This window comes from Peromyscus californicus, unplaced genomic scaffold (assembly GCF_007827085.1).
Source record: "Peromyscus californicus insignis strain IS unplaced genomic scaffold, ASM782708v3 Scaffold_9__1_contigs__length_137607984, whole genome shotgun sequence".
Taxonomy (NCBI): domain Eukaryota; kingdom Metazoa; phylum Chordata; class Mammalia; order Rodentia; family Cricetidae; genus Peromyscus; species Peromyscus californicus.
In genome coordinates, this window is record NW_026294617.1 from 110,286,018 (window position 1) to 110,305,601 (window position 19,584).

Genomic DNA, 19,584 nt, shown 5'->3' on the forward strand with positions numbered 1-19,584 from the left:
TTTAATGACCATATTTACATGTTTAATTTCATCACTAGTTCTTGCTAGTTTTTGTATTCTTTCCTCTAAACACCCTTTCTGTTGAAAAGCCCAAAAGAAACTTGACAAACGCCTCATTCTTTAGCAATAATTTGGTAGGAGATACATTAATCTATCTTTTCTGATCTTAAGGAGTTTATGACAAGGAATTTGGGGGTGGACATAGAGCGGGAGGGGGGGGGGGGAGGAAAGGAGGGGGAGGGTCATGTAATTCCCAAACCAAGCCAAGTTGGGGCGGTATGTGTTTGAGCAGTCATTTTTTGAAGTCAAAGCAATGTTCATGCAAGCTCATCTCAAATGTTCTGTTCAAGTTAATGATCGAAGAGAAACGCTGCTTTGATGGGGGATAATATAAGCAAAGGGTTCCCCAGATGTAGCAAATCCGTTGGAGTAACTGTGAAACAGTATCCACCACCTCCAGCGTCCAATCAGGATGGGCTGCAACGGAAAACTCTTTGGGAAAAGTTAGCGTGTGCTCCAAGAGGTCTTCCCCCGGCAGCTAACTGCAAACGACCCCCCAAACCCCTACCACGCCAAGCTGCCCTGTTCCTTTACCCACGCAGGAGGACCGGAGGGTTGGCTCGCAGCAGCAGCGGAGTGGCCCACGCGTCACTCGGCGGAACGGCGCGCAGCCCTCCGGCCGCACCCTCCGCTACGTCCGCGGCGAATGCGGGGCCGGGAAGACTTCCGCCGGCTGCGAGCCCTCGCCGGTCCTGCCTCGCCCCCGAGCTCAGCCCTGGCGACCCCTGAGGGACAGCGCGGTCCTCAGGGGCCCCGAGCGCCCTCTTTACCTGGTCGCAGGGGCGCGGCCAGGCAGGGAGGGCGCGAGAGCGTGCGGGCGACGCGGGCCACCGCGCCTTCCCGCCCAGCCCGAGCCGGGATTCCGAAGCTACTGCTGGAAGCCGCGGCCTGAGGAGCACTCGCCTCCAGTGAGGCCCCAAAGTGGGGGGAAGAAATAGTAATCATCAAGAAGCAAGGCGTCTGGGAAGTCCCCCCGCCCACCGTCATTCATAATCCGGCGGACCGGAAAAGGCCCAGCGTCACTTCCTGCTGTCTCACTAGGAAACGTTCCCCTCCCGACCGGTTGCGGGAACCTTTGTTCCTCGCTTCTGATGCCGGTTAGGGCGGGGACGGGTTCGAAAAGAGCTGCCGGGAACGGACAGAGTGGCGGGGCGGAGCGGTGAGTTGTGACGAGGGTCCCCGCTTCCTGGCGCCTCGGGGAGGCTCGAGACCCCGCGAGGGGCGGCCGGAGTGGAGCTCCATAGGGTGTTGGTCTCCTCCCTGCTGGAGGGGAAAAACCTCATAATTTGCGGGCAGTTGCGTGCTACAGCCTAACCGCTCCTCCTCTTCTGTAAGGATTGCGTCCCAGGGTGCTGTGGACTGGGGACATGGCCCCTGGGGACTGGGTCCGTGGATCTGTCGTAGACCTTTGTCAAAGGGTTCCGGAGACCTCTCTGCAGCTCTCGGTTTCCGTCTCATTTTCTGGCTCCCTTGTCAAGGACTTTTCCCTGTAAAAGGCCACCCGTGCGTTTTGATTCCATCAAAGGATTCTCATTCCTAAGTGTCCTCTGTCTCTTTACGGATTCTCCTGCGCTTAGTTTGTTTTGGAATTGGGCTTTTTATGCTCTGCTCTGAGTTTCCAGACTTACCCTAGGGCCAAGTACTAAATGGAAGGATGAAAAGGGCAGCATCTTAAAAAAAAAAAAAAAAAAAAAAAAAAGTTTACTGGAAAGGAATGGATGTTTTTCTTTTCCAATGTTATGAGATGGTAATCCTAGTATTGCACCGTCGAGAATAGTCAGTTTCCTGTATCTCATGCACAAGCAAGTGATCAATTTTGAACTTTGAAACTAGCAGGCAGGATGAAAGGGACCCAAAGGAAAACATATATTTAGCTAAAGATGTTTAATTTTGTTTGGGGACATCACAGAAGCCTTGCAAAATGAAATTTTAGCAAAAATCTAGTTCATCCAATAGATATTTAAAAGCAACTGTTAAATTCTAATTGCTAGAGAAATAACTGCATCCCCCACCACACACACACACACACACACACACACACACACACACACACACACACACACACACAAACCCCTGCTCTCACAGAAGCTATATGCTAGTGAGATTAATAAATTAAAGACTATGAAAGAATAGAAAATGAATGTTTCACATCAGAACACTGTACATATTTCTACCAGTAAATAGATGGTTGTTTTGAGTTTTGGTTTTGTTGGGAGGAAAACACATTTGAATTTCTTTAATGCCTTTTGCTGAAGTAAACGGAATTGTGTAGAGTTAAAGAGAACATTAGACTTTGCTTTGATGAGTTAACCAAATAACAGTGTAGCCACTGTTTTAAGAGTAACATAGAAATAAGAGAAACAAGGAATTCAGGCTTAAGAAAGTGAGAGAAAACCATAAGGAATCCTCTGCCTAGAAATGATATTTGATAACAAAATGTGTATGATTACTGAAGAACAAATTGGTAGCAAAATTGAAGCAGGAAGCCCAGGACAGACAGTTGGGGCAATAATAAGAACAGCAGGAATGAGATGAGCCAGGGAAAGAGTAGTCAGAAATGGAAAAAAAAAATTTAAAGTTAAATATAATAATGCAAAGAAAATTTTATAAAATACAAAGTCCCATTAATGTATTTACTTGGTCTTAAAATAAGGAATGTTGCTGGGCGGTGGTGACACATGCTTTTAATCCTAGCACTTGGGAGGCAGAGGCAGGTGGATTTCTGTGAGTTCGAGGCCAGCCTGGTCTACAGAGCTAGTTCTAGGATAGCCAGCGCTGTTACACAGAGAAACCCTGTTTCAAAAAAGTAAACAAAACCGGAATGTGACTCCAACAAAGTGATTAATATCAGAGATAGAAAGTAACTTGTAAAGGGAAAGCTAGACTTAAAACTGAGGAGGAGAATTAAGGGTACAAGTGGTTCCACTGGGTCGTGTTCAGTGGGGTGCCTCAGGAAGACAGCCAGGTTAAACTTGCTGTTAGCTCTTATGGAAGGGGTGACTGAAGAGAACCGTGGGCTTGAAAGTGAAGTTTATGGTCATTGGCAAAAAAGCAGATTTTCTGGAGCAGCAGTTCTCAAATTGCAAAACAAATTGGGATTGCCCAGGTGGTTTGATCCAGATTGTCAGGCTTCACCCCAGAGATTTTTCTTCTGTAAGTTAGGAAGTGGAAACCAAGAATTTGCACTTCTAACATGTTTTCAGGGGATGCCTGTGCAGCTGTGCTGTTGATCCCAAAGACAGATTTGAAAGAGGGTGTATCGTGCAATCAAAAGACACCCAGAACCCATTCCTGAATATCTCATTTATAACCCATGTAGGGGAAATCTACAAAGACTGAGAACTGAGTAGAAGGGAAAATAGTATATTTTAGTTTTCCTTTGACTAAATTAGCCATGGTAAGATTATTTTCATAGAATTATGGGAAGAAGACCCTATTGTATGAATTGAAACATTAATTAGAAAGGAACACAGAAAATATGAAAAGTAGGTTTTATTTGAGGGAAGTCTTGCCACAAAGAAAGACAGAATAAGAAAGGAGTAATGTCAGTGCAAGATGCCAGGGTCGGGGAAGGCCTGAGAATAAGATATTTCAAATAACCCAAAGTGTAACGTTCTAGAGAGCACAGGAAAAGACAGGATCCATGTCCAACTGACATTACTTACAGAGCCATTTCTCACTGTTTTTTTAATCAAATGGAAAAAGAGAAAAGGATAAGTGCATGTAGTTTTAAAGAAAAAGTGTAATTGCTGGTTCAAGAAAGAGGGAAGTAAATTGACCAAATAGCATGGCAAGAGTGCTAAGTATGACGCACGCCAATACTGGACTAGTCACTTGGAAGAGAGTATGGTATTTTTTTTTTCAGCTGCATTTAGTTGGGATGTAGATGGGAGAAGATGCCAAATGGGTGCATGTCTACAAAGTATTGAAATCATGGATCAATAGGATAAGGATGCTTAGAACTGAAAGAGAGACATTGAAATGCTTGTCCTAGAATAGAAGCTGAACAGGAAAGAAATAGCATGCTCCCCATAAACAAAGGTGGGGGGGTCATTGTATAGTAATGGAAGTTCTAGTGTGACTTACGTTTGGACAGATAATTCCTAGTGTGACCTAGCCATTCACTCCCACATCACCACTACCACTTCACTAGGTCATTGATTGTTTTAAAGTAATAAATGTTGATTTTCTTAGATTTCTGTTTTAAACAACACTTAAGTTTTTAAAATAAGTGCACACTTAACATATTCTTTCATCTGTCTTCCTGTTCTGCATTTACATGCACATAACTTATGCCACCCACTACTTCTGTTGGACTGAGAAAGAAGTTGGAGCAAGACAGTGTCAATAAAGAAGCAGCACAAGGGACACATGGAGCCACTGTAAATTCAGAAAACATATGATGTGGGAGTGAAGAAAAGGGGGGGATTAACAAAGAAAAAAGGTTGGCTGGGTACCCAGAATATGTTCGTAAGATAGTGGAAAAGAGAAAATAATGGAAGATGTAATTTTAAAAGGAGTGGTGGATGTTGACTGTAGTCAAAGAGAATAGGTGGGGTAAACTTTACATTTCACTGGCTGAAGATAACGCTCTTACTGGAAAGAACTAAATAAAATTGTTTGTAAAAAGTTTTAGAGGAGCATAGTGTATGCTGAGTGAAAGGTAATGACAGGGGGAGAGAAGGAAGAGCCTGGTGCTACTGTTCTGTAATGAGAGTGGGAAGGTGCAAGTGGGAGGTTGGTAAATGGGGTCATGGAAATTGTTTCTAAAATCATCAGTACAGAAGAGGCTCCTATAACCACCTTTATAGCCTTTTAGATGGAACATGCAATGAACACTGCCTTGTAGGAGGCTATAAAAAGGTGATATTGTTAGTGAGAATAGTAAAGACAGAAAGTGCATGAGGAAAAAGTAGAAATGTAGGGGAATGCGTTATTAATGGATGGGGGCTGATAATAAAGGTAGTTTGGGAAGGGAGAAGGGCTACACTGAATGAAAACATTGGATGGATTTGCAGAATGATTTGTACTTTAAATAGGCCATGATATATAAGGAGAAAGGGGAAACTGGAAATTACTAGATAGTTTGCAACAGTGGACTCCAAGCCTTTCTTATTCTATGAGATTAAAAATTGAGCATACTTGCGCATCCACCCACCACATTCCACCATGTGCACCAGTGAGTTTGAAAGATACATCAGTAATTTATGCCAGGGGTGCAAAGTGTGTCAAGTCTTTTATAAAAAAGAACTGACTCCAAGGTTTCCATTAGAATATTGATGTTGACATTTTCTGTAGGCTTACACCAAGGGTCACTTCATCTATAGGCATTTCATTTGTGATGACAGACATAACAATACTTTGCTTCCCTTTTTTAGAAAAGAAAGTAGTGCTTCTGTCACAAATATTTGTCTAGGTATCGGCTCTTTGCTCAGTATCCTGTAAAACAGACTGTCCTGGGTTAAATAAGCTAGAATGTATAAATTAGGTCATAGATTAGACTGTGTTTGTCTTGTAGAATCTGGAACAACAGGTTTATCTCTTTAATTAATCATGGAAATTATTTTAAACTATGTTTCCTCAGTATTAGTGAATATGATGCTCAGCCTCATAAGAATATTTTAAAATAATCATCCTGAACCCATCATTCTTTGGAGATGATATATGTAATATAATATAAAGCATCAATAGAGCCTATTCCATTTATTAAATTCTTACTAATATAACTATTTGGAGTATGCTTACTTTTTCATTCTATGGAATGAAATGGAGCGTTCAAACTCCATTACCTAGGTAATTCAGACAGATGATATTTTTGTAGAGCATAGAATTAACAATAATTTTTTGATTATCAAATAGATAGTACCTTTTTAGGAACTTATATAGAACCTGCTGTGTGTGTGTGTGTGTGTGTGTGTGTGTGTGTGTGTCCATCTGTCTGTCTGTGTCCTGTCAAACTTGGCAGGGTATGAAGAGAAAAATAGAAGGGGAAGAAATAAATGAAATCTGTTTGCAGCCAGTGCTTTCATATGCTGAGAGTCAACCTACAGCAGGTTTTAATGGTATTATAAGCCCCTGAAAATGGGAGATTATTGTGGAATTGCTGACAGATCTTTAACTGTAGCCTTGTACCTGTGTTGCATGACTATGCCATTAAACTGAAGGATAGAAGAGGATTTAAAACCTTAGCATATTGATCAAAGGATTGAACACCAAGAGTACATTTTTATTTTAATAATTCCTTGCCTGGAAGGTGTTTGGAAAAAATGACAGCCAGAAGTAGAAGCACTTGATAACATTGGTATTCACTGAAAACAAAACTTGACTGTTGAGAATTTTGCAGACCTTTGATGTGTGGCCTCAGCTGGGCAGCCGTCGTTTAAGCTCCGTAGGACAGCAAGTGTTATCAGACCCGAGGGAGCCACGCAGTAGGTAAGGATCATCGTTCAGAGACCCGCTTTTGAGAAATAGCTCAATGCAAGAGATCCCACAATCGAAATGTGACATAATAAGATTACCACTAATATGCTTTCTGAGATATTGAGAATAGCAGAGGACTGAGGAGGGGGAAATGTATAGAAACTAAACAAGAAACAGTTGTAAAAGCCACAGCAGTGACTTCTACCATGCACCCATTAGCCGTTGTCTTCCTGTGACATCCTTGCCCCACCCCCCACCCCCACGAACACCAAATCTCTATTTTTGTGGTAAAAATAAGATTTGAAGAGATGCGTTTTGATGTATCATAAACTTGACTTAAAGCAGGCAAGTTTCTGTGTATAGATACGTTGTTAGCGATAGCTGGGAAGGTGCTCTCTGATTAAAGATGTTGTCTGTATTAAAACTTAGCCGTTCTCAGGTGGGGTGGCACACACCTTCAAACTCACCAGGGAGGAGGTGGAGGCCAGAATCACAAATTGCCCAGCCTGAGCATATAGGGAGACCCTGTCTCAAAAATATGGTGGTGGATATAGGATGTTGAAAGCTGGTAACATCCTTTGGTCCAGAGGGAAGAGGGACCAGTACTGCCCGTCATTACTTTGTCTCTAATAACCTTTTGGATGTTTTTAAATATTACAAGCAAGACAACAAAATAGATGAAAGTAGGGATATGTACTTGTACTTGTACACTATCTAAATTGTCCCCCCTCCTTTTTTTTCTTCAGGTGTTTGCAATGGCTGCTACTGTGAACTTGGAACTTGATCCCATTTTTCTGAAAGCACTAGGTTTCTTACACTCAAAGAGTAAAGATTCTGCTGAAAAGCTAAAAGCGCTGCTTGATGAGTCTTTGGCTCGGGGCATCGATTCAAGTTATCGTCCAACTCAAAAGGTACTTACCTGAATGCAAAGCTTGGAAAGAGTTTTGAGTTGCACATAGTGTTCCAGTGATAACATTTATATTATCTTCACTCTCTGTCATAGTAATCACTCTTTATGTCACAAAGAAATTATATTCTTTAACGTTGTTCTCTTCCCTCAAACTTTCATAGAGCCACCCAGAAATGTTAGTTTGGTCTAGAGCAGTGCTTCTCAACCTGTGGGTCGCGACCCCTTTGGGGGTGACCGACTCTTTCACAGGGGTTGCCTAAGACCATCGCAAAACACAGATCTGTGCATTACAATTCATAACAGCAGCAAAATTATAGCTAAGAAGTAGCGATGAAAATAATATTATGGTTGGGGGTCACCACAACGTAATGAACTGTACTAAAGGAACAGCATTAATTAGGAAGGCTGAGAACCACTGGTGTAGAGGACATTCTGTTTTACTGCATTGTGTATAAAAAAAACCACTTATTTACAATTCAATCTCCAGTTCTTTATAATTGTTTTTTAATGTGTTAATGGTACCCAAACTTATTTCTCATTATTCTCTAATGTTTTAAGGATAAAAATATAAAGAACACAGGAATTTTTCAGCTAAATGTGGACAGGATGATATAAGGGTAAAGGTTGTAGATGTCAAAAATATGTAGCTCTGTTATTGATCGTGAATGGCAGCTTTATGCTTTAGAGCCAGCAAAACCCTTTTGAAAATCCAGTTCCCCTCTTGTAGTTGTAGTATCAGATTGCATACCGTGGAACTTTACTGTGTCTGACGAGGCCCTTTTCTAAGTGGTTTGTGGGTGTTAGGAACTTTTGTTGTAAGAATGATCCCTTAAAATTAGTATTGACCATTTTTCTCACTTTGCAGTAAGGGAACTGAGTTGCCTGATAACTGTATTTCACCCAACCTTGGCAAAATGAGGAGACTAAGAACTACCTTGCAGAATTGTAGAAATTACAGCAAAATTAGTAAACTAGCCTGAGTAGTATCCACCTAGCACATATGGGCTCTCCACAAGAAGTCTTCTACTGTTCTAGTTCTGAAACTCCAAGTCACCCAGGTGTGGGGACACAGCTGCTGAACTAAAAGGGGAGACAGAACTGTATGACTAGCTTGAGTGAAGTCAGAATCTGAGGCATAAGATATGCCCACAACCCAGGTTTAGTGCCCAGAGCTTTCTAGAATATGAACCTGCAAGAGTGATTACAGAGAACCACAAGAGCGTCTGGGTGATAATGGGTATATGGTTGCAGTGGTTATCCCATGGGCATACACATTATCAAAACATCAAATAAGTACTGGTTGTGAGTCAGTTATTTCTTAGTAAAGCCATGGTAGGGAAGAGTGTTACATTGACTATAATGTGGTATCTTAATTTTTAACTGAAAATTGTTTAGATTATTACTTTTTATGTGTGTTTGTTTTTTCAGTACTGGAAATTGAACCTAGGACCTTGTACATGCTAGGCAAGTGCCCTGCCACTGAGCAGTAACCCCAGCCCTTCTATTTTGAATAAAACGAAGGTCTCTTATATTTTCATTTTTCCCTTTAGGAGGTGGAACCACCCAAAATTTCAAGCACAAAATCTATTTCTATCAAGCCAGAGCCCAAAACATCATCTACTCTCCCTTCCAGCAGTAGTAATGGCAAAGTCCTCCCACCTGAAAAGATAAAGAAAGAAGCTGAGAAGAGACCTGCTGATAAAGTAAGCTGTGGTTTTAGCTGAGCTTATGAAAGGATAAAGCATTTCCGTAGGCGGAAAGAGTGTCTTGGGTCTACTTTATGTAGACGTGAATGTAGTTGTGTAGTGATCACTCTGTAAATATATTTTGCTAGCTGGAGAGGTTGAACTTAAAAAAGAACAAGTAAAATCTAGAAACATGTATTTAGCCATTTACTTGAGATTGTTGTCCTCAAGTCTTTGCACCCCAGGGAAAATAATACAAACTTAATCCATAACTCTGGCTACAGTGGTTGTTGAGAAGTAAAACTGAGAATCCAGATGTGATTAAACTTGAACTTGGTTACATGATGGCAAACATCTTGAGAAGGCTACAGATATTTCTTGATTGTATATTTTGGATAATTTTGTAAACGGTAATTAAAGTTTATCAACTAACAAAAAAAATACACTGAAAATATGTTGAGTAGCCTTTGCCCTCATATTAGCCCATTTATTTTCATGCTATTACTAAATAATAGATATTCATGAACATTGCATTATCTCTGTGCTTATATATTCATACAACTCTTATTATACTGCTTATGTATGTCATTTTCTTCCCTCAGCAATGTTTTTTTTTTTTTTTTTTTGGTTTTTCGAGACAGGGTTTCTCTGTGTAGCTTTGTGCCTTTCCTGGAACTCGCTTTGGAGACCAGGCTGGCCTCGAACTCACAGAGATCCGCCTGGCTCTGCCTCCCGAGTGCTAGGATTAAAGGCGTGCGCCACCACCGCCCGGCCATGTTTTGTTTTTTAAGGTTTTATTACATTAATTTATCTGAAGGAATGTGAGGCTTGTGTGCCACAGGTGTGTCTGAAAGGCAGGGAACAGCTTAAGGGAGTCAGTTCTCTCTTTCCACCAAGTGTGTCTGGAGAATCACACTCAGGTCAGAAATTTGGTAGCAAGCACAGTTACCCACTGAGCTCTCTGTGTGGCCAGTGTGTTTTTGTAATTTATGTGTAGGTCCTGGGGTTTTGTTTGTTTTTTGTTTTTTTAAGCTACCATTAACATTCATTCTATGAATAAATAAATTTGCCAGTTACTTTACTGTAAACATTTAGGAGATTTCTCCTTTTTCTTTATTACAGTACAGCTTCAGTGAGCTACTTTTACGTATTTCTGTGACCATGTTAATAAGCTATACACCTCTAAGTGGATATGAAGATACTTATATATTCATCGTTACTAGATAAAGCCAAATTGCTATCCAAAATTGTTTTACTAAATTTATACCCTCACCAATCAACTTTAAGATTTCTAGATTCTCTATGTGTTTTTGGAATTTGAGTTTTGTGAATCTAACAGATTTACCTATAGCTTTCATGTCTTAAATTGGTAGAGTTAGCTTTGAAGCATATATGGCAATACATTTTGTGTAGATAGGAAGATAGCTCATTGTTTACTTTTTTAATACAATTTGAATATTACTCATCATAATTAAAGTGGGTTTTTTGCACATGTATGTATATAGTGTATGTTTCTATGTCTATGTGTGCTCGTGTATATGAGTATGTTTATGCATGTGTACGTGTGTGTAGATGCCCAAAGTCAATACTGGATGTCCCACTCAGTTACTCTACTTTATTGACTGAAGTAGGATCCCTTGCTGACCCTGGAGCTCACTAATAAGTGCTGGGATTGCAGGCCACCTCCGTGCCTGCTCCTACATGGGTTCTAAAGATCCTGACTCTAGTCGTTCAAGCTTGCACAGCAAGCTTATTCAGTGAGTCATATCCCAGCCCTAAAGTTTTTGGTTATTTTGTTGTTGTTGTTGCTGTTGTTTTAAATAGCAATATTAGCAATACTGTTTCTTCAAGTCCAAACATCTTGAATGAAAGAAAAAAGATAGTATATCCATTGCATTTCCAGAATCCTTTAGTATGTATAATACAAAGCAGAATACAGATATTTATTATACTATTCGGATTTATTTTTATGTCGGTAGTTTCTGTAGTTACATACTAATTATGAAGTAATTTTAATTCTTTTTTTTTTCAATTTTGAGAATTTTGTATATGAGTACTGTAGTTACATCATTTCTACCCCTTCCTTCTCTTGTCCTACTCCTGCCACAACTCCCACTCAAGTTATAGTCAAGACTCTGCAGCAGATCTTCAGGGTGTATAGTTCTTCCTGTCTGTGTGAAAATGTCTATCAAGGGGCTGGAGAGATGGCTCAGAGGTTAAGAGCACTGCTTGTTCTTCCAAAGGTCCTGAGTTCAGTTCCCAGCAACCACATGGTGGCTCACAACCATCTGTAATGAGATCTGGTGCCCTCTTCTGGCTTGCAGGGATATGTGCAGACAGAACACTGTATACATAATAAATAAATAAATCTTTAAAAAAAAAAAAAAAAAAAAAAAAAAGAAAATGTCTATCAAATAGACTTTGTCATATTGTCCCTTTCTCTCAATGATTTAGAGTTTATGCTATGTTACTTTCAGTATCATTCATCATCAGGTTCTTTTTATAGATGAAAGATGTCACTGAAGGAGTTGATATTCCAAAGAAACCCAGATTGGAGAAACCAGAGACACGATCTTCTCCCATTACTGTCCAAACCAGCAAGGATTTAGCTATGGCTGACCTCTCCAGCTTCGAAGAGACTAGTGCTGATGATTTTGCCATGGAGATGGGCTTGGCTTGTGTTGTTTGTAGGTAAGTTATACCCGTATACCCCAGCACAGGTTGTTTTATTTCTTTAGAAGAAGCAAACAATCTCCTCCTACTTTGTTTATTCCTGCCCCCCATGTCCCCAAAATCATATCATTTGTTAGGAATTCTGTTTTGTTTTTATTATTTGGGATGAAGAAGAAATAAGTAGATGAGCACTTTAACACCCTGGAAATGACCAGACATTTTATCTCTCAGACCACGGCTTCTTGAGTGTGTTATGTTGTAGTAACCCTGTCTGCATTCTGGAGTTCTGGATGGAGGTGACTGTGCATCTTTTCTAAGTGAGGGAGAACCCATCAGGAACCTCAGTTCCATCTTTTTAAAGTCATCTTTGTTGCTTTTTCTCTCTTCCTGAATTGCTTATGACACTGAAAAAACTATCTGGTACATGTCACTTCTTAAAACACCACTACATCTTTTCTTAAGAATAGTGGAAATGAATGTAGGCTGTTCTGAGTAACATTTTAAAACTTGAATGCATAATTACAGAAGCAGATAATTTAGTCAATAAATTATCTTGTAGTAGAAGTATTTTCTGCTTAGTACAAGATACTTTGTTTTTTTGGGTTTTTTTGTTTGCTTGTTATTTTCAGAAATAACTAAATTTCGAAGATGTTCATGTCAAGGGCTAATGTTCAATTATTAATAGCTTTCATTGCTTGACAGTAAAAAAGATTATTTTTGTGGCTGTTCTAATAAAAATGTTAACTTCTAGTATATTGGAGCTAAGGAACTATCGATTTTGTGAGCTTTATAGAAAATAAGTTGATGTAATATTTGTTTCCACATACATTGCATATTTTACCCCACCCTACTATGAAAATCAGCATCTTATAAATGAATATTATAAAAGTACTAATGGGGAGAAACCTAGTGACTGTATTGTCTTTTGTCAGGACACTTAGTATAATATGCTAAGCCTGTGGCGATTGCTTTTTTGTGCTTTTGGGATGGATTTTTTTTTTTTTTGATATACCTGCTATTACATTCTGTTCAGATTTATATACATTGATCTGATATATACCAAACACCTTGTATGCACAGTACCATAAATGACTAGAATGTGTTCTCATCTTTATATAACTTTTGTTTTCTTTTTTTTCTCAAACAAGTTTTATGAGACAGGCTCTTGTTCCATCCCAGGCTAGCCTGGAACACGCTATGTAGCCCAGTCTCTCCTTAGACTCACAGTGTTGCCCTTTTCTCAGTCACGTGTGTGCTGGAGTTACAATGAGCCTCCACACTCAGCTTCCCTAACTCGTTAATGATGAAGACGGAACAACGTGTAGCCACCTACCAGAGGGATTTAGCAGAGATGCTGAGGAAGTGCTGTCCCTAGTGTACTAAGGGTGTCTACCTTTTGACGAATAGAAACAGATTGCAATGAGAAGCGACTGAAAAGACAACTAAACATAACGGAAATGTTGTAATTATTGACTAAGCATAGCCTATCACAGATGAAGGTCTTATGGAGGCTTTGTACTAGTGTTGGTTATTTTTCTTATTAATGATTTAAATGCTTATTATTCTGGGATTCTTTTCTTTTAACTTAACAAACTTTACCAAAGAGTGTGGAAATAACTTTAAATTGTGTGTTGAAGAAACTATAGTGTTCATGCCATGTTTTTCTTAGACAAATGACAGTGGCATCTGGAAATCAATTAGTGGAATGTCAAGAGTGCCATAACCTCTACCACCAGGATTGCCATAAACCCCAAGTGACAGACAAAGAAGTGAATGACCCTCGCCTGGTGTGGTACTGTGCCCGGTGCACCAGACAAATGAAGAGAATGGTAAGAATCACGCTTTACATTTTAACCAGCATGTGATGGTCTTTGTTGATATATGATTTTAAAATGAAAATTAGGACATTTAGCATATTGGAAAAAAGTAAATAAACTTTTAGGTGTTTGCATATATTACTGTTTGTATGGATTTATGTTGCTATGCCAAAAGACCAGAGCATATTATATATGTCCTCCCTTTAGCCTACCCTAATTTAGATAAACAGGATTGAAGACACACACAATAAAAATATTTTTATAAGCATGACACTGTAATTACAATATTTTATAATACCACGAAGCACAGGTGGTGAGATACAAGCCCAGTCTTCATTGAGTCTGTTAAGAAAGCATAAAAAGATCTATTTCTGAGTGAGTGGAAACCGCCAGATTCAGATGTGCAGAGGCCTGTGTCTGTCTGTCTGTCTTCCCACCTGTCTTTCAATATTCTCTAGCCTTTCCTTCTCATTGACATTGTTCTTAAAATGTACTACCCCCAGGGTACTCATCATTAACATAACTACTTATATTGAAGAGTTTGATAATTTTATTAATTTAAAAAAATAGGTAAATTAATTTTGTCTCTTAAGTTTTATTTTAAAGAAATCAAGAAGTTGCAGTCTACTTCAGCAGTTTGTCATCTCTTCCCCAAGTGCCCCTTCCTGTGTCTTAGATTAAGAAGTCTCAATAGAAGCATTTCCATGTTTGTTAAATGAATTTAACTAAAGTTAAAGTCAAAATATCTATTTTATGTTTAGTCACATAAAGTAGAAATAGGAAATATTTTTATTCTGTCAAAAGTAGAAAAAGTTTATTAGTATATATTCTTTTTCTTTGTAACAAGAAATCTCTACTTAATTTTTTAAGTTTGTTATTGAAATTAGCTCTCGAAGACTTCAACCAAAATTATTTCAGATAAACATTTATTGTGTGACAGACTCTTCTTTGGTAGATACAATACACACACACATGCACACACACGCATGCATGCACTCACACATGCACATAGTTACTTCACTTTATCTATTTATATTTTTCAATGGCCTTCAGTTACTTCGAAATTAATATATATGCAGGATATATATATTGAGGTGCATGTCACATAAAAGCATGTATATGGTCCTTCTGTTTTTGCCCCATATCTGCCTTTTAAGTTATCTTTTCCTGCTTCACCATGCACAGAGGAATGCTACCTACTGGCTTCCTTTCCACTTCACATGCAACTAACTTTCCTATACAGCACAGGCCTTCCTTAGAAATGGTGTTACCCACCCTGGGCTGAGCCCTCCCATATCAGTCATTAATCAAGACAATCTTTCACAGACTCTACCACAGGGTATTCTGATCTGGGAAGTTCTCAGTTGAAGTTCCCTTTTCCCAGGTAACTCCAGGTTGTGTCAAATTGACAATAACCAGCACAGTAATTACGTTTTATTTTATTTTTATTGAGTTACTGGGGATCAAAGCCAGGTCTTGCATATGCTAGGTAATAGTAACTATTATTATCAGCACTTAACATTATGAGATTTTAGGCTGAACTCTTACATAATCACAATTCATCCTCATAAACACACCTTTGAAACAGATGGTGCTGCTTCCACTTTGCAGGTGAAAGGAATGAGGCTCTTAGGCATTTATGGCTCACCTGCAGGAACACAGCTGGAGAAGTAATGAACAGAGTGAACCCTTGTTCTCTTTGATACTAAAAACGGTTTCGTTCATTGCTCTATGCTGCATATATTGATAGGATTGTTCAGACACTAAATACTAAATCTGAAAATGATTAAAATTTATAAGAGAATTGAGTAACATGCTTTGTCTTAAAGTCAGTTACTAGTCAAAATAAAACTGAAAATGCTTAGGGAGAATGAATAAAATTCCCCTTAGATAACATGGAAACTGCTATTTATACACTTTTCCCAAGGATTTAATGCGCTAGTATAAAAAAACCTCAACGTTTTATTATTTATTCATGAATAATTTTTCCTTTCTCATTCAGTGTTTAAAACCTTGTAAATTATCTGAGTTGTTTTTACTTCACTTTTAGTAACTTAAAAACTTATACCTGAACCCTGAGAAGAAAATGTTTTGGTTAACCATAAAAAGAAAGAAAAGTGCACTCTGAGTGGAGCTGTCCCCCAGTTCCTATGAACTCCACATCTATGCTGATGGAAAATACTTTCTGGTGGAATAGGGCCATGAAGGCATCAGTACAAAGCATGTGCAGGCTTGTTTCCCCTGCTGTTATTTCTAATGCAATTCAGTATATAACAACTGTTGACATGACATTTACATTTAGTAACCTAGAGATGAGTTACTGTCTACAGAGGTCTTCAATAGGTTATCTGTAAATACAGTATTTTTCCCTTAATGCTCTAGATGGAACCACATACTAGGCAAGTGTGCTTTATAACTGAGTTGTGTCTCCCAACCTTTAAGGGGTATTTTGTTTGGGTGTGTGTGAGTGAGACAAACACACACACAGAGGACAACTTTTTGGAGGGGTGTTTTGTTTTGGTGAGTGAGAGAGAGAACACAACTTTGTGGAGGTGTTTTTTTCTCTTCCACCTTTATGTGGGTTTCTGGGACTCAGGACACTAGGCTTGTACAACAAGCTTCTTTACCCAGTGAGCTCCCAACCTATAGGGGTTTTGTTTCCGCTTGCTTGCTTGCTTTTGAGACAAGATCTCTGTATGTATCCCTGGTTGACCTCAAACTCTCAGCCATGTGCTTCTACCTCCCAAGTTCTGGGATTAAAGGCATGTGCCACCACACCTGGTCAACCCATAAGTTTTTAAGACGAGGTCTTTATGTATAAATCATGCTGGCCTTGAACTTGTTTTCTAGCTCAGGCTGCCCCCAAACTCCTAGTCTTCTTGCATTGGCCTCCTGAACACTGAAATTACAGACAGACATCCATCACTAGGCCCAGATACTATGCCGGTTTTACCTAAGGAACTTGAACACCCACAGGTTTTGGTATTTGTCAGAGGTTCTGGAAGCAGTCCTGCATGGATAACAAAGGGTAGATATACCATAGTTTATGAATTTCCTTTATTGTAAACAGGAAGGTTAACTTGTTAAAAAAGTAATTAATCAACCCTAATTTGCATTATTGATAATATCATTACTGTTCAGAAACTATTAAAATCTTTAAAGCTATATGTTGAGAACTGTTTTTTAGTCTCTACTTTCAGTATTATCACAATATCTTTTAAAGAAATATTGCTCCTGTTCAGTAACTATAGTTCTTTAATAAACTTTTAATTTTTTGTTACTCAATAAAGATTTTGTATATAATTTTTTCCTCTGATTTTCGTAGGCTCAGAAAACTCAGAAGCCACCACAGAAACCAGCTCCCACTGTTGTTTCTGTGGCTCCAGCTGTCAAGGATCCACTAGTTAAGAAACCAGAAACCAAACTCAAACAAGAGACAGCCTTCCTAGCATTCAAGAGAACAGAAGTTAAGGTAAAGTGCATTCATTTTCATTCGTTTTACATACATACATAAATCTCAGTCTGGTTGACTAAAGGGTAAAAGTTTGATGAGAAACTTTATGATTTGAATGACTGGTGTTGGAAGTGAAAGCTGCCCATCATTAATTAGCTAGGAAGGGAGCATTTATATCAGAAATTGACTTTCTACATTGAAGTAGGAGGCATTACTAAGTTTCCCGAGTTGGTGCTGTTTAACATCTTATCCTGGTTGTGTTCTAAACCATCTGTCACTCTGTGGAGCATCACAGGCCACAGTAGTCATTAAAAGCAAGGGCTCAACACACAGGCCTTACTTTCTTGTTTATCTTTCATCGAGCATTGGTCTTTTTAGTTACTTCAAATAAGTTTTCTTTGGTGATGTGTGATGAAGGGTCACAGAGCCATATGGCAGATGGTTTCATGTTTGATAGAAAGGAAAGGAGGAAAAAATGGATCTTTCAAAACAGAAAATTAAAAACGTGCCACATTGTGTCCTTTTGCTTTCTTTTTCTGTCACCAGCAGTGTGTCCCAGGAATAATGTTTTATAAGATGGTTTCCTAAACAGGATATCATGAGATAATTATATGGTGCTATTCTAAAAATGTATGGTTTTTCAGAACATGTGAACAAAAACTTTAATTTCTCATATTAAATAAAAGCCCCACAGCACTCTTACTTTATTGCTTTTCCAGTGGTTTAAAGTGCTTATATACAGACAACATTGAAGGCAACCTTGTAAGAGCTAATGATATCAACTATTTCATGAGAGTTCAATTCTAAAATAAATAGATATTCTAAGTATTTTATTACCACTTTTATACATTGTGTATTACCATTTTAACACAGGGTAGTCCTGTGTCTGACTTCACCTCTGAGTGCTCTTTGAGACCCTCTCAATATGAAGGTAGACAGTGTTTGTACAAAGGTTGGTTCAAAATTAATTTGAATAAAGAACCTTTTTCCTAATGTGAAAATGGACAAAAAAATCATCCTATGTCTTTAAAACAATGTCATTTACATGCTTGTCACTAGTCCAGGTAGGAAGTTGATTGGAGGCTGAAATGTTACAGCCTTACGAATCCTCTAAGAGCATGTCAGACTGCCCCAAAATGCCACAGTGCAGCCCAAGAGGCAGCTGCCAGTGTCTACATGAAAGTGGGGGCTGTTACTGTAGTTTCAATGGAAACACACATTGTAAATCTGCATTTGTGAGCTCTTTTAATATATCCTCAGAGTTTAAATATCTGTGTATGTTTTATAGTGCAGTAGATGTCAAAATTTTTGTGTCAGCTTGGTTATTTTAAGTGGCTTTAGAACTTGTATATAGATGTTTCCCTTAACATGTTCACTGTAAATAACTGTTGATTGAATCTTTCACTTAGGTATTTTTTCCTGAATATCTTGGGTGCAAACAGTTTTGTTCATTAAAAGTAGATTCCATTTGGATGTGTTATGAGCTAGGTGATACTTTTGGGGGTAACAAAAGTGACTTGAAGAACTAAATCTGATTCTCTGTTATGGTTTGTGATTGAATCTAAAGGCAGTTCCCAAAAGGAATTTCATGTATTTTCTTTGAAGTCGTGAAAACAATGTGGCATTCAGGAACTGCAAGCCATATAACGTCTTCCCTGACTACAGAAACTCCCATGTGCCTTTTCAGTTCAGTGTCATAGGAACCTAATTTTGTTGTATTGTCCAGATTTTCCACATCATTGCTGTTTATACATGAGTAAATGTTTACATTCAAAGATATTATACAGGTGTTGATTATACTTGGCTCTAATGTAAGATTTATCTTTTTTTTTTTTTTTTTTTAAAGCCACCCACAGTTATTTCAGGAAATTCTTCTAGTAACAACGTGTCCTCTTCAGTAACTAGCGGCCTAACTGGATGGGCAGCTTTTGCAGCCAAAACGTCTTCAGCTGGTCCATCAACAGCAAAGTTGAGTTCCACAGCACAAAACAGTAGTGGAAAACCTGCTGCCTCGTCAGCTAACCAGAAGCCTGTGGGGTTGACTAGTCTGGCAACGTCATCCAAAGGTGGGCTAGGTTCCAAAATAGGCTCTGGTAACAGCTCTTCCCCCTCCGTACCACTGAAACCGCTTCCCCCTCTAACCTTAGGCAAGACTGGCCTGAGTCGCTCAGTTAGTTGTGATAATGTCAGCAAAGTGGGTCTTCCCAGTCCCAGTAGTTTAGTTCCTGGAGGTGGTGGGCAGTTGAGTGGGAATGGAAATAGTGGTACGTCAGGGCCCAGTGGAAGTGCCTCAAGCAAAACCAGCTCAGAACCCAGCAGCAGTCCCTCAGCATCTCTTAAAGGTCCAACTTCACAAGAATCACAGCTCAACGCTATGAAGCGATTACAGATGGTCAAGAAGAAAGCTGCCCAAAAGAAACTCAAGAAGTAATGTGGCCAAATAGGTTTTTATATCATATTGCTCTAAAGAGTAAAAAAAAAAATCCTTATTGAAACAAAAGATGTAATATACTGTAACTTAATAAAAATCATGATGATCAGATCTCTAGTGTTTGTTACATTAAA

The 19,584-nt window shown here is 39.0% G+C and overlaps 2 protein-coding genes across 12 annotated transcripts in view; one reads left to right on the forward strand and one right to left on the reverse strand.

Moving 5' to 3' along the window:
* Nucleotides 1-944, reverse strand: part of Gstcd (glutathione S-transferase C-terminal domain containing) — a 114,307-nt gene extending 113,363 nt beyond the window's left edge. For 5 of the 8 annotated variants that reach the window (XM_052730852.1, XM_052730849.1, XM_052730851.1 and 2 more), the window contains exon 1: nucleotides 831-944. The gene's annotated coding sequence lies outside the window, so the exon portion shown is untranslated. Of the gene's footprint in view, nucleotides 1-594; nucleotides 706-830 lie in introns of those variants that run through there. The other 3 variants (XM_052730853.1, XM_052730850.1, XM_052730854.1) reach the window with 2 other exon arrangements.
* A 161-nt stretch (nucleotides 945-1,105) lies between these two features.
* Nucleotides 1,106-19,561, forward strand: Ints12 (integrator complex subunit 12). Of its 4 annotated transcripts, none has more exons than XM_052730862.1 (8): nucleotides 1,106-1,219; nucleotides 6,404-6,492; nucleotides 7,227-7,391; nucleotides 8,941-9,093; nucleotides 11,582-11,766; nucleotides 13,418-13,577; nucleotides 16,891-17,037; nucleotides 18,866-19,561. In XM_052730862.1, exons 3-8 carry the CDS (start codon nucleotides 7,236-7,238, stop codon nucleotides 19,448-19,450), a joined length of 1,386 nt encoding a protein of 461 aa, XP_052586822.1. In that variant the 5' UTR covers nucleotides 1,106-1,219; nucleotides 6,404-6,492; nucleotides 7,227-7,235; the 3' UTR covers nucleotides 19,451-19,561. The 4 variants fall into 4 exon arrangements, with proteins under 4 accessions (XP_052586822.1, XP_052586821.1, XP_052586823.1 ...); XM_052730861.1 differs by having other exon boundaries at nucleotides 1,110-1,219; nucleotides 6,314-6,492; XM_052730863.1 differs by having other exon boundaries at nucleotides 1,110-1,219; nucleotides 6,394-6,492.
* The last annotated feature ends 23 nt before the right edge of the window (nucleotides 19,562-19,584 follow it).

Bases quoted from the DNA above. Each gene is read 5' to 3' on its own strand.
- Ints12 (XM_052730862.1), top strand. From the start codon at position 7,236: ATGGCTGCTACTGTGAACTTGGAACTTGATCCCATTTTTCTGAAAGCA. The intron at 7,392-8,940 runs GTACTTACCTGA...TTTTCCCTTTAG, and splicing joins GTTATCGTCCAACTCAAAAG to GAGGTGGAACCACCCAAAAT. The intron at 9,094-11,581 runs GTAAGCTGTGGT...TTCTTTTTATAG, and splicing joins AGAAGAGACCTGCTGATAAA to ATGAAAGATGTCACTGAAGG.